General features: G+C 41.8%; 1 protein-coding gene across 7 annotated transcripts in view; it reads right to left on the bottom strand.

Moving 5' to 3' along the window:
- STAU1 (staufen double-stranded RNA binding protein 1) overlaps nt 1-14,643 on the bottom strand; it is a 61,504-nt gene that overhangs the window by 25,278 nt on the left and 21,583 nt on the right. For 4 of the 7 annotated variants that reach the window (XM_010835074.1, XM_010835073.1, XM_010835072.1 and 1 more), the window contains 3 exons: nt 12,521-12,677; nt 10,163-10,301; nt 8,746-8,911 (listed from right to left, as the gene is read on the bottom strand). In XM_010835074.1, coding sequence (XP_010833376.1) covers nt 8,746-8,911; nt 10,163-10,301; nt 12,521-12,677 — 462 coding nt within the window. The remainder of the gene's footprint in view (nt 1-8,745; nt 8,912-10,162; nt 10,302-12,520; nt 12,678-14,643) is intronic. The other 3 variants (XM_010835075.1, XM_010835076.1, XM_010835077.1) reach the window with 1 other exon arrangement.

The raw sequence follows: 14,643 nt of genomic DNA on the forward strand, positions 1-14,643 counted from the left end.
TCCAGTCCATTTCAGTTCGCTGATTCCTAGAATGTCGACATTCACTCTTGCCATCTCCTGTTTGACCACTTCCAATTTGCCTTGATTCATGGACCTGACATTCCAGGTTCCTATGCAATACTGCTCTTTACAGCATCGGACCTTGCTTCTATAACCAGTCACATCCACAGCTGAGTATTGTTTTTGCTTTGGCTCCATCCCTTCATTCTTTCTGGAGTTATTTCTCCACTGATCTCCAGTAGCATACTGTGCACTTATTGACCTGGGGAGTTCCTCTTTCAGTATCCTATCATTTTGCCTTTTCATACTATTCATGGGGTTCTCAAGGCAAGAATACTGAAGTGGTTTGCCATTCCCTTCTCCAGTGGACCACATTCTGTCAAATGTGGTCCACTGGAGAAGGGAATGGCAAAGAGAAACGCAAATCAAAACCACAGTGAGATAAACCTCACACCCATAAGGACAGCCACAGATAATGGTAGTGTTGTCAAGGTTGTGTAGAAATTGCAATCTTTCTGTTGAAAGAAACTGCACATTTCTGTTGAAAATGTAAGATGGTATGGCCTCTGTGGAGAACAGTATGGTGCGTTTCTGAAAAATTTAAACATAGAATTACAATATGATCCAGCAATTTCACTGCTAAACAGATACTCAAAAGAATTAAAAGCAGGCATTCAGATACTTGTACATCAATGTTCACAGCAGTATTATTCACAATAGCCAGAAGATGATAATCACACAAACATCCATCAACAGATGAATGGATGAAAAAAATGTACAGATACAACGGTCAGTCTTAAAAAGTAATGGGGTGCGGGGGGGAGACTGGAATTATAAAACAAGCTACAACACAGAGGAACCTTGAAAACATTATGATAAATGAAGTAAGTCAGACACAAAAGACAAATGTGCACTGACACAAGGTATCTCCAATAGTAAGCACAGAGACAGACGCAGGACAGAGGTTCACCACGGGCCTAGGACAGCGGGTGTCTGTCAGTCCTGCAGTTTGGGTGTGACGTGGAGAAAGGGTCTTGAAAATGGACAGTGGTGACGGAGGCACGCACCGAGAATGTATTTAAGGCCACTTTTTGTGCATAACCACGTCTGTTGATAGCTGTGTATTTGAAGAGTTCAGAGATTTTTACAATACATGAGCTATTCACACACTCTCATGATACATAACTGTCAATGAGAATGTTTTCCTCAGGTGCAACCAGAACCAAATCTGGAAACAAACCAGGTGCTGCTGACACAAGACTTGCACCCCAATTTTCCATTTTTTTTATTTGTTCATTATACCAGTTCAATTCCTTTTAATTTTTACTTCTAGTTATGACCTGTTTCAAACATACAGAAAAGTACAGATAATAATGTAACCCACAACTCTACTGGATATAACAAACGGCAACACTAAACACCACTGACATTATTTTTTTCCTTTGATAAGGAAAACAATTAAGTCCTTCTCACACTCCTTCCCACAGGAGAGTTAACCACTACTCTAAAATGGGACCTGATCTTTCCCAGCCATGTGGGTTTTTTGTTGTTGTTTTTTAATGGACAAAAACAATATATAGGGTAATTTGGTGTTGTGAAAATTCACATAAATCATTCTCACTGACTGCCTTTATAAATACTCTAAAATTCAAACTGACAAGTTCTACTAATGAACTTACTTTTGTACTCTGCATATTGAGGTTCCACCTAAATCCATCAGGAACTACCTAAGTCTACTACTGAATTCTAAACTCTCAGCCAGTGTTTCTCAAGCATAGCAGCATCAGGGTTACTTGGGAGCTGTACAAACACAGATGCCAGAGCCCCACTCCAGATACGTGAACTCAAATTTCTTCAGGTAGGGCCTGGATATCCATTTTATATATGGTTTCTTTTAAATCCCCTAGCGACCAGAGTTGAGATTCACAGCTCGAAGCTACTGCTTCAAACAGAACTGCAGACTGGACAAAGCAGCCAGTAAAATAAAAATGCAAAACAGAAAACAAAGATATGAGAGAGATTATATTGCTCTTTTACATAAATAATTTTAACATTATCTGGACTGGACAAAATGTTACAATGGGGGAAGCAGCAAATGACTCAAAAAAAAGAAAAAAAATCCACAAATACCATTCCCAGTGAGATGAAGAAACTGTAGCGGGCTCTCAGTCTTACCTTCAGGAAGTGGGAATTATTGTTAACATCAATCCCATAGTGCATGGTTCAGCAATAAAATCTAGGCAACATTAAGGAAAAAAAACAAAAACACTGAACCATGCTTAACCCTCAACTTGCCAGGGAAAAACAATCATGACCATTTACCATCTGGCTCCAATGGACCCTCTAGATTTTTCTATATTTAAAGTCATTTTACAAGTAACATACAGAATAAAAGGACAACAAAAAATCATTCCATTATAGATTTTCATAAAAAAAAAATAACAAACTTAACTTTTTATTCCAGGTTTGTGGTCAGGAATGAAGGCAAATATACCCAAAACAGGCAAAGACAATAAACACAGCTAACAGCTCTCCAGCTGCCACGCCTGAACCTCAGAGCACAGCCCACAGTAACGCCGCCAGACTGCAAGCCCACTCCCGTGGGTGCCAGCCTATCGTGATTCCAATTCTTCTTGTACTCGTATTGTCAAAACATATTACTTTTGAAAATGACTCATAACTGTTGAAGGGAGAACAGCCTTCTCCTTTGCTCCATAACTACAAAATGCTTTCATTTCCAGGTTTATAAACACCAAGAGAAGGATCAGCCTAATGATCTTTTTGTCATTATTGTATAATCAATTTCCTTCTAATACACACACCTCCTTCTGCATGATCCAGTTATTTTGTAGATATTAAGTGGCAAGAAAATTCTGGTGGCTAAGCATCATATGCAAGAAATCTGTCATACAAATATTTTTAGAAAGTCAAAACAGGATGGTTCAGTTCTTGGAAAATACTGCGTGGTAAAAGTCCTTCCTGTTGAATGAGTGACCAGGAGAGAATGCACATCTCTTTTTCATATACCACAGAAACACAGTCCCCTCGCAGACTCCTGAGTCTGGGCAAACTTATCTAAGGTATCATCTGAAGACCCCCAGTCCAAGTCACATCCACACTCAATCTCCCTGTCCCCCTGAGAGGCCAGAGTGCTGCTGTCTGTCTCTCTGCATTCATCTTCCAATTGGTCTAACAAGGAAAATGTCTTCCTCCATCAGTTTTCTTTTGTTTGCCAATAGGGATGGAAAAAAAAAAATTCTGAATTCTCACCTGGGTTCAACAAAAGCTAAAAGCAGAGTAAAAAGACAGGTGTCTCCAGTCTTCCTTTGTATCTTCTTGAAAGATAACATGATACATTAGGCAATGCAATAAGAGCATTAAAGATGATGCAACAGTGACAGTTATTTCACAACCATATCATCCATTGAGGGATTTCATCATTCTTCCACTTCCTTATTATTTTAGTCTTGTTTATTGCAGATTTGGGAATACATAATAGTGCTGAAATAGAATGTAGGATGACAAGCAGCAAAATGTTTCAAAACACAAGAAAATTAAGAGTCCATAATGTTAAGATTTATAAAAGGGTCCAAAGGACCCTCATGATTGTAAGACAAATTATCATTCTACTTTCAAAATTAAGTATATTTTTACCTTGTTCTTTTAAACCTCTAGAAAAAGAATAAGTCACGTAATATCAACTCTTACAGAACTAGAAAAAAGCTCAAAAATAAAAATTGGGTTCAATGGACCTTGAGTGTATAGTGAAATATAGATAGTATAATGAAAAGTAAGGTCTCCAATTTAGTTTATTCCTACTTAAACACATCCCTGGCTCAAGTGAAGATAAGAACTCAAGAACAGGAAGAGCTACATTTATGTATTTTTACAGAAGTAGTATTTAAAAACCAGGGCTTCCCTGGTAGCTCAGCTGGTAAAGAATCTGCCTGTAATGCAGGAGACCCCAGTTTGATTCCTGGGTCTGGAAGTTCCTCTGGAGAAGGGATAGGCTACCCACTCCAGTATTCTTGGGCTTCCCTGGTGGCTCAGACAGTAAAGAATCCTCCTGCAACACGGGAGACCTGGGTTGGGGAGATCCCCTGGAGGAGGGCATGGCCACCCATTCTAGTATTCTTGCCTGGAGAATTCCATGAACAGAGGAGCCTGGCGGGCGACAGTCCATGGGGTCGCAAAGAGTCAGACACAACTGAGTGACTAAGCACGGCACGGTATTTAAAAAAAGAAAACTTCAAACAGTACAATTTTAAGAAGTCTGTCTTCTAACACTACCACCAAGAGAAAACTAATTTTAAAGTTTGATATAACCTTCAAGATAGAAACTGCTGCTGCTGCTAAGTCGCTTCAGTCGTGTCCGACTCTGTGCGACCCCAGAGACGGCAGGCCACCAGGCTCCCCCATCCCTGGGATTCTCCAGGCAAGAACACTGGAGTGGGTTGCCATTTCCTTCTCCAGTGCATGAAAGTGAAAAGTGAAAGTGAAGTCGCTCAGTTGTCTCCGACTCCTAGCGACCCCGTGGACTGCAGCCTACCAGGCTCCTCCGTCCATGGGATTTTCCAGGCAAGAGTGCTGGAGTGGGGTGCCATTGCCTTCTCCAAAGACAGAAACTATGCACATCCAAATATACAGAGACACACACACACACAGCTGGCGCCTGCATTTACTTAACTCCAACAACAGCACTATACTTGCAGTAATAGCTCTGCATCATGGTTCCCCCGCCCATTCAATAGACTATACGCCTTCTTTTAGGTCTGCGTAAATAGATCTACCACACTCTGGTAGTCTTAGGATAAATGTATTCATTTATTATATTTAACCATTTCCCTAAGAATGGCTATATGAGGCTAGCTCCTGTTTTTCCCTATCACAGACACTGTCGCTATGACCATCTTACTCCTAACACCTCAACACTAAGTCATCTTTTATTAGTACAAGCCATAGAAGGGAAAAGAAAAGAAAGGAATAGAATAGATAGAACAGAAAAGAACCGCTTTCCCAACTCAGGACCTTTGCACAAGCTGCTCCCTCTGCTGGGAATGTACTTGTCCTGTTCTCTTATTCATCTTCACCCTGAGCTTAAATGGCTCGTCCCTCAGGGCGCCATCAGTACTCCAACCTGAACAGACACTCTATGCTCTCGTGATACGTGCTACCTTCATCCAAGCACTCGCTGCACTTTTCGGTGACACTCCATCCAACCAAGCTCCACACGGGGAGGGACACTGCAGGGCTGGCCAAGCTCAGGGCCTGTTGTCAAGGGGTCAGACTACACCTGTCTTACAGAGGGAAACTGCTGGCTTTATTGGCTATGCTCTAGAGAAGATGAACTGATCCACCACACAATCACAAGTGCTAAAATTATCAAGAACAATTATGTAAAGTTTAAAAATAAAATAAAATTTAAAAAAAATAAAAATAAAAAAATAAAATTATCAAGAACAAAACAGACTATTTACAATGAGAACTTCCAATGCAGCCAGGCTGTGGGCAGACAGGCTCCTCGGGCCCTGTTGGCAGAGGCCTAAACAGGTACCATCTTCCTGGTGGGGAACCTGGCCACATACATTACCAGGCAATTCCACTTTGAGGACTATGGCTCACAAAAATAACCACAGACATACACAAAGGTTTCATGACAACAATGTTCTTCACTACCTATTTTATAACAGGAAAAATTGCAAACAACCCAAAAATCAAGCCTCTTTTGTTGAAAAACTAAACTGGTATGCTCACAATGTGGAGCACTCTGCAGCCCTTGAAGATGGCTTAGAGGCATGCTGAATTTGAGTCCTCCATGGAATTTTAAGTAAATAGCATCAACACATCATAATAAGCACTTCAGTGGGAAAAAAAAAAAAGCGGTTATTATACAATATCATCCCATTTGTGTGAAATAGATAGGAGTGTGTGCTTACTTACATATGCCCTGATATACACAAAAATGTTTACAGTGACTACCTACAAGTGGGAAATTTATTTTTTCTTTTTTTGAAGTTAAAAATTGTTATAGTTTACAGGCATTCCTTGTTGAGAACAAAAAATTAAAGCTATCTTTTAAAACTGTCTTTCTTCCTTGCCCTGCTGCCCACTCTCCGGAGGGCCTGGTAGACCAGCGACAGCTCAGTCAGGTGGAAAGCCAAGCGTGTTTCACTTACAACTTCAAAGAAAATGTCATTTCTGAAGCACTGTTTGGGCCAGTCTTTGCACCATTTCTTAAGGGAACTGTCTCTACTTCAAATCACACAGAACTAGAAAACGGGCAAAGAGGAGGAAACAAGGGGACAAATGATGCCCATGACTCCCATCCAAGCTGCCTACAGAAGTCAGATGAGCCGAGGAAAGGGCGTCCGCTGCTCTAGCCTCTGCCCTCAGGCTTGAGGCAACCAACTGCTCCAGTGGGCGATGGGTCACTCTAAGGCTCTGACAGGCACTTTCCCTTTGCAGCAATACAGTGAGTTCAAACTTCCAAGCAGGATTCAAAGGCCGAAAACTGCCTAAGAACCACTGACAATATTTAGGACCTGTGATTCCCAAACCCTGACTGTTTCAGTTACTCTAAGAGCTTGTTAAAAAGGAAAAAATAAAATAAAAATTCAGACTTCCCTGGCAGTTCAGTGGTTAAGACTCTGTGCTCCCAATGCAGGTGGCATGGGTTCAATTCCTGGTTAGGGAACTAAGATCCCACATGCCACGTGGCATGGCCAGGAAAAAAAAGAAAAAAAAAGCCAGATTCATGGGTCTTAGCCTACTGCATTAGAATCTAGAATCGTGTGGGTTAGGCCAAGGAATTTCTTTTTTTTTTAATTCTCAAGTGATTCCGAAGCAGACGGCCCACATACCAGTGTTCAGTAATCGTTTAACAACTGCTGGCTAGAAGGAACCAAGAAATACCCACTCCATCTGATTCCAATTAGATTAGCACCAAAGTCAACTCAACAAATGCAATGCCTCCAAAAATGACTCAGATTTCACTACCTTCAGTACTTTAACAAATTTCACCACTAAGGGCCTCATCCTTTCACTTCAATAAACCTTCCTAAGTTATAGTCCATTCCTTTCTATTTGGTCCTCAGTGAACTCTGGAAATAGAACATCTCTGTGAAAATGCACCGAAACAAAAGGAAAATAAACCTTCCCATGCGGCTAGCCACGAAGCCACAGAGCACCGCCCTGAGCTGGGTCGCCCTAGGGGACAGCTGGACACAACAGACCTCTGCAAGCACCCCGCCAAGGGCCCCCCGACTTCATACCTATCATCACCCATTTGGCTCAACGTTCTGTGCAAGATCTTCTGGTTGTTTGAGAACTTGTTTCTCGAGCAAGAAAAGTCAAATGCTTCCAAGGGATGTGTTCAGGAGGCATTTCCCGCTGTGATAAACAGAACCATGAAATCACAACGTTTTCTACTCAGTGGGCTCTCCTGGACCTTTGGTGATCCAACTGCTTTATCAGAGCCAGCCACTAATGCTCTGGCCGCTCAATAGCATGGAGTCATTTTAGTGATGACTTAGTGATGTTCTAAGACCTATATTCCTATTTAGTCACAACATCCTATACCTATCATGATCATTTTAAAACACAGCCCCCAGGGGAGTCTCCTGGAGGTCCAGTGGACGGGGCTCCACAGTCTCACTGCCCAGGGCCTGGGCTGGATCCCTGGTTGGGGAACAGTTCCACAAGCTGCACGCTGTAACCAAAAATAAAAAAAATAAGTCCCCAATTCTTTGATACTCCTCTCATCCACAAGTGGGGTTCTGAACATTGTGAACGTACCAATGGTCACTGACCTGTATACTTACAACGGTTAAAACTATGAAATTACGTGAATTTTGTCTCAATACAAAAATAAACCAATAAATAAAAGTGAGCTCCTGTAGCCCCTTCTTGAGTCTGGGGTCCCTGACTGTTTGACCTACAAGATACGGCAGAAGTGGTGCTGGGCTGAATTCTAAGCCAGGGCCCTGAGACACTGGCAGCGGCTTCCACCTCCTGTCTTCCAGAACGCGCCCTCCTGGGACCAAGCCACCATACCGTGAGGGTGTATAGAGAGTCTCTGCTCAGGCCACAGAGGAGGGGAACTGAGGTCGCGGGACCGAGGCCCCCTCTTTGATCGCAGATGACAGCACAGCCAACTGGCTAGAGCGCTGCCTTGGAACAGACCCTCCAGCCCCGCAGCGCCACATCGGCGCGAGCTGCACAGCAGAAACGAGGTCTCCACGCCACTCTCTCCCTAGACCGCAGGCTTGTGAGCAGGATAAAGGCCTGGAGGTATCTAAGCCACGAAGTCTTGGGACAGTTCGTTAAGCACAAATGGTTAACAGGCATTTCAAGATAATAAAGAAAACATCTGGTCAAAATGGCTTCAGAAAATTCCCTAACCTGATACCATAAAACACAGATTCCGACAAGAATAATGTTCAACACGGAAGAGTTCATCGCATGCTCTTCACCACTCAAGTGAGGCACAATCTTTCTAACGCATTCAGAACTACGCCACTGAGTGCACAAGAAGGCACCTGACGTTCCTGCGAAAGTTCCTGAGGTGGGAGGAGGGCAAAAAGGCAAGGAACCTACAGGGCACAGAACTTGTACGTTATCTAACAACAAATATTAAGCACAGCTCTCAATGCATCCTCTTAGAAAAACCAACCTGAAGCGATGTCTTCCTACCACCCTCCCACTCCACCCCAAGCTCCAGGGGCCCCGGCTCGGCCTTCGCCTCACCTCCAGCCTCTCAGAGGGGGGCTCGCTCTGCAGGATCCTCAGGGCTTTCGCAGCAGCATCGTGTTTTGCAGCCTGTCTCGTCTTTCCTTTCCCATTAAATTGCTGTCCTCCCACAGAAAGTTCAACTTGATAAAGTAAAGGTGGGACTGGAAATGGGTAAAAGTACCTAAAAATAGAAGGGGATGAGGAAAATTAGTCTCAGATAAGTCACCATACCATCTCTGACAAATTCCAGGTATTTCCTTCATCACAGGTCCTAATTACAGCAGTGTTTGCTCGCCAATAATGAGTCCTCATCAGCACATCCAGAGATTTCATACGTTTATGCTAGATTAGAACTGCCACACAGTATGAGCAAATACTGTTTACATTTCACAAAATAAACTGCCTTACAAATTACATGAGTTCAATGTATAAAGCTAGCCCATACTTACAAAATCTAAACTGGATTAGACTTTGGTTAGCAAAGAAAACTTAACTTGCTCTACTTTCTCATACCTGAAATTCACACTTTCGTGTCTCCAGAAAAGAATGGGAAGTTTTTAACCAAAGTCTTTTAGTCTTTATTTTGTCTGACATAAATATAGCTATTTCTTCTTTCTTTCAGTTTCCATTTGTATGGAATATCTTTTTCTCTGCCTTCACTTTTGAGTTTGTGTGTTCCTGAAACTGCATAGTCTCTTATAGACTGCATATAGTTGGGTCTTTTGTTTCTTTGAATTCATTCATCCACTCTTGTGTCTTTCAATTAGACAAGTGGATCCATTTATATTTAAAGTAACTATTGATTAGACCCGCATTTCTAGAAATCCCAACAGCCTAGAGCCTGGCAGAGGCTGCTTTCTATTTTTAAAATGGCTTTGGCCTCCACCTCACTCCCACCCCAAAGTAGGGCAGGGAAATGAAGACCTCCAGTTTGATCATCAATCTCTCCACTAGTGTCTTAAGACCTCGAGCAGGTTTTAAATGCATGGCACTTTCAGATTTCAACTAATGTTGCACTGCACCTGTATACCAAGGCTATTTACAAAGCACATAAGTAAGTTCAAAAGTAAAAAAGTACCCAGTAAAAATAATCAAGAAATCGATGAGGGCTGAGAACTGTGGTGTCACAGGAATTATGTTCAAATATGACTCAGCTGCACAGAGCAGTTACACGCGGGTGACCTTTAACCAGACTGCTTGGGGCACGAGCCGCACTGCGTGTGAGGAATGTGCCCAAGACCTTTCCAATGACAGGAGTTCAAAGAGCATCAACATGCAGTTCCAGTGACAGCAGGACAATTCAGACTGACGGTAGCCTTTGGCAGGCAAAGAGGGCCAGACCATTATGCACGCTGCAATCTATACATCTCACCACTCTACATGAAAGAGCAAATATATTTTCACCCGGATTTAAAACAAAACAGACACGTACCTTGGGGGATAAGCACCTCCTCTCATGTTGTAGTTATAGGTGGACTGCATCCGAGAGTAAGGGTCGACAGGCTTATACATTGGTTTTTTCCCAAGTTTCATGCACAGTGCATTTAGCTCTACAGTAGGGGTTATGCTTTCTGCAACACAGAATCAAAACAAAGAACTTTTTTTCCGATATGAGAATGACACTGACTAAAATCAAAGAGAACAGGATGCTTTCTACTAATGGACTCATGATGCATTTCGTGAAAGGCTCTAAGTACTTCACTGCTAGGCATCAGGTCAGGAAATCCAAGAATCTGCTGTGATTTCTAGGTATTAATACAAAATCAACAGCACAAAATATACGGTAACAGCTATTGAGGAGCAGCAATGTAACACAAGATGTTAGCAGTGAGAATCAGTTGTCAGAAATAGGTTTCAATACACATCAAATTTCATGATTAAAAGATCCCACAGGACTGTCCAAATCATTTGTTTGGCAGTACTCAACCAATATAACTCTGGTTGTACTGACTGACTGCCTTACACTTAGAAGGACGTCCATACACATTATTTCATAGGACAATGAATTTATTCAGTACTAACTGGAGGCAAAGCACTGTGCTGAGCTTGAGAAACACAATTCTTGTCCCAGAGGAGTCCAGAGAACACAAGACACACTCAAGAACTCTGATACAACATTATGTGTGCTGTAAGGAAAGGTGCAGAATCGCCGAGGAGAAGACTGTGAATTCTGTCTGGAGAAGTCAGATGAGATCCACAAAATACTTAGATGTTTTCTTTCTTAATATTTATAATCGGATTTGATTTGTGGTAATACTTGTTAGAAAAATGAGTTCTGTTTCCATATACAACAGGAACAAGTATATCTTAGGTTATCTCAAAATTATCAATTTTAGAAAATACTCATCATTCTTCCTTCTCTTTTTTCCCCTCTAAGTTCATCCAATTCATAAACCTTTAAAAATCATTTTAAAGGAAAACCAACCTGGAAAGATTAGCATCAGTGCACAATCACATTTAAAATCAACAGCTTCATATCAAACACAGAACAACACTAGCAATGGCAAAGTTCAATTGAAATGCACACAAAAATCCACTTGAAAATGCATCTTTAGGATGTAGGTAGAGGAAAATAAAAATGACTTGATTCTGTACCGTAACTGGTTTCATTAATCTAGTGCATAAATCAAACTTATAAGAATATCTTTAAGTCTGCAAAGTCAGAGGGTCACATAAGTAATTAGGCTCTCTCTTTTTCTTTCTTAGCTAACATATGAACTATACTTTTTACACAATTCAAATAGTTGTGTTTTAAGTAAGAGCATCTCTGACCCATAAAATTTATCTGCAGCAGAGGATAAATGTCGGAGAAGGCAATGGCACCCCACTCCAGTACTTTTGCCTAGAAAATCTCATGGACGGAGGAGCCTGGTGGGCTGCAGTCCATGGGGTCGCTAGAGTTGGACACGACCGAGCAACTTCACTTTCACTTTCCACTTTCATGCACTGGAGAAGGAAATGGCAACCCACTCCAGTGTTCTTGCCTGGAGAATCCCAGGGACGGGGGAGCCTGGTGGGCTGCCATCTATGGGGTCGCACAGACTCGGACACGACTGAACTGACTTAGCAGCAGCAGCAGAGGATAAATGTGAAGCAAAGATCCCACAGAGAAAGCAAAAGGACAAGAAAGGCGTGGCCGAGGCCTTCCCGGATCATTCCTGCATGCGAAGGGCCTGGGTGACTTCACACACTTGAGGGTGACTCTCCTCAAACAGCCACTACTACCTACAGCTGCCAGGTCAGTGGTCCCCAAGCTTTCACAGGACACTCCTCTTTAACAGTATTCTCCCCAACTGGGACCCTTGCCTGAAGAGATATCTATTAATCTGAATTTAAGAAATAAATATCTATTTTCTCATTCTTGCTAATTATCAAGAGACATAAAACCGACAATTGGGGTTACGATCAACATGTTATAATCAATATTACCACACAAAGTTGAAGTGATTTTAGTTAAAACCCACATTCTCATAATCTATAGAACCCTTATCAAAAGAAAAAAAAAAATTCCTTTCATTAAGCTTTTCTGAAAGTCTCCGAAATCGTTTGGTGACATTCCCCACCTCCCGTGACCACCTCTCCAGATCATCAAGCATCAAGGGGCTGAAGACTGGGAACCACTGCTTTAGAGTAAGGTTAAGATTCCTAAAAGATAAGCATTTGCCACTGGTAGTGCAGACTCTGTGCTTTCAAAATCAACAAGTGAGTTAAGAAAGAATTCATATACATACTAAACGGATACCTCTAGACACACTTTTGAAAGGAACCTGTCTTGGCCCACGCATAATACCTGGATTTCTTCCTTCGCTACGAAAAGGGCGGACTATAGGTTTAGGAAATTTTGCTCCTTCCAAAGCTTTGGCAGCAGCTGTGTGTTGGGCCTTTTTAATACTAGTTCCTTCAGCTTCCCAGTGCTGATCTCCAAGTGTTAGCTGTACTGTAAACACCTACAAATGAAAATTGTGAGCTCTCAATTCAGGAAACCTGATATTGACTAAAATATGTCACTTGGACCTTGAACATAATTTACGGTCATGGTTTAAAAGGCCTGTCATCATCTTTGTAATTTATCCCTTCACCCCCTTTTCACTGTTTCTAGAAACATGAAAAGATACAAACATCATCAACTTGTACTGCACAGCACTCCATGAAAAAACATCTTTTGAAAGATGGGTATAAGCACAGAAATTAAAAACTGTTCTCTTATATATTAAAATATTAAATGCTAATTATCTGGAAGCCATCCAAATAAAAATTGTCTTCCCATTTCTTCTCATGGAAGAAGTTTAGCAAGCTTAATTTAGACACGTAATAGTACCTCATACAAATGAAGACAGCATTTGTTGTAATTTGTTCACTGATTCTTGTCTGAAAATACAATCTCATTAGGCCAAAACCTCAAATGAATTTGGGAATGTCATTCAGGTAGTGCAATGCTACCTTCTACTTTTCTAAGACTGTGCTATTCAGACACTGCCCCCTCTTTCAGAAGATGAGATTCACTGCAAGCAAAGATCTAACATTTCTGAACTCAATTCTAAGGAGGCATTCAAAAGAGCTAATTTTGCCCTTAACAACTGCGGACAATGACAAGCCTCTTTTTTCCTTTTTAAGTATAAAGGGAACTTGTGTGCACTCTCCATTCGTAAAGTTAGGTTATGTTAATCCCATCAGAATTGGACAAATAATTCATCCAAAAAACACTAGGACCCACCACAGCACAGTGATTCTTTAACACTTGTGTGCATCTGAAGAATAACCCAGGAAGCCTGGTAAAATACACGTGCCAGGAGTTTTGACTGAAAAGAACAGCATGAAGGGAGGCCTGAGCCTGCGTATTTTCAATAAGCTCCCAAAGTCATTCTGATGCACTTCAATGGTTGAGATTCACTGCTCTGGAGCTTTTATTCTTCTGATTTTCTTTATCACGGAATCTATCACTTTATTTAACTTACAAATAATTCACATGAGAAATGGTGATGTGAGTATGTCCAGGTCATTTAACGGAGAGGGCAATGGCACCCCATCCCAGTACTCCTGCCTGGAAAACCCCATGGACGGAGGAGCCTGGTGGGCTGCAGTCCATGGGGTCTCTGAGGGTCAGACACAACTGAGCACTTCACTTTCACTTTTCACTTTCATGCATCGGAGAAGGAAATGGCAACCCGCTCTTGCCTGGAGAATCCCAGGGACGGGGGAGCCTGGTGGGCTGCCGTCTATGGGGTCACACAGAGTCGGACACGACTGAAGTGACTTAGCAGTAGGTCATTTAAATTTGGTGCCTCTAGGGATGGGGGCAACTTGCCTTTACAGCTGATTTTTCTTGTAGGTCTTAACTTCAGGATTCCCTCAGTGCACAGTTTCCACTACAGGGCGAAAAATTAAAGAATCCTTCACCCTCCTTGAAATATTAGGGGTCTCCTGTATTTATGTTGCAGTTTATAAAGTTACTCATTAAAGCACCGTAGCATGAACTCAAAACCCTGGCTGGCACGAGAAGTCAAACAGCAGAAGCAGCCTGCAATGCTGTGCAACCCCTCAGTCATTTTCGTGATCCTTTCACAGAAACACATCGAAGGGGTAAAACGCTATAAGACAGAAAAGAGTTAATTTCACGGTCAGTCTTGCCTTTCTCCACGACTGTCCCGATGGTGCTGCTGCCATGCTGCTGCCTTCTGTGTGGAGGGGCAGTGGTGAGGTTAGATCTCAGTTCAGACAGAATTAAAAGTACACCAGACCTCTGACTTTTTAAATAGTCTAATAATCATCTAGGAGGGAATAAAATTTTCTCTTTGAACTTGTAGGCAAAAAAAAAAAAAAAAGCAGCTACAGACTGAACACACAGCCAAATTACCTAAAAGGTACCAAAGTTCAAGTGAGACAGTACATATTTCCAAAAATACCAAAAACAGT

This window comes from Bison bison, unplaced genomic scaffold (genome assembly GCF_000754665.1).
Source record: "Bison bison bison isolate TAMUID 2011002044 unplaced genomic scaffold, Bison_UMD1.0 scf7180017864038, whole genome shotgun sequence".
In the NCBI taxonomy this organism is placed as follows: Eukaryota; Metazoa; Chordata; class Mammalia; order Artiodactyla; family Bovidae; genus Bison; species Bison bison.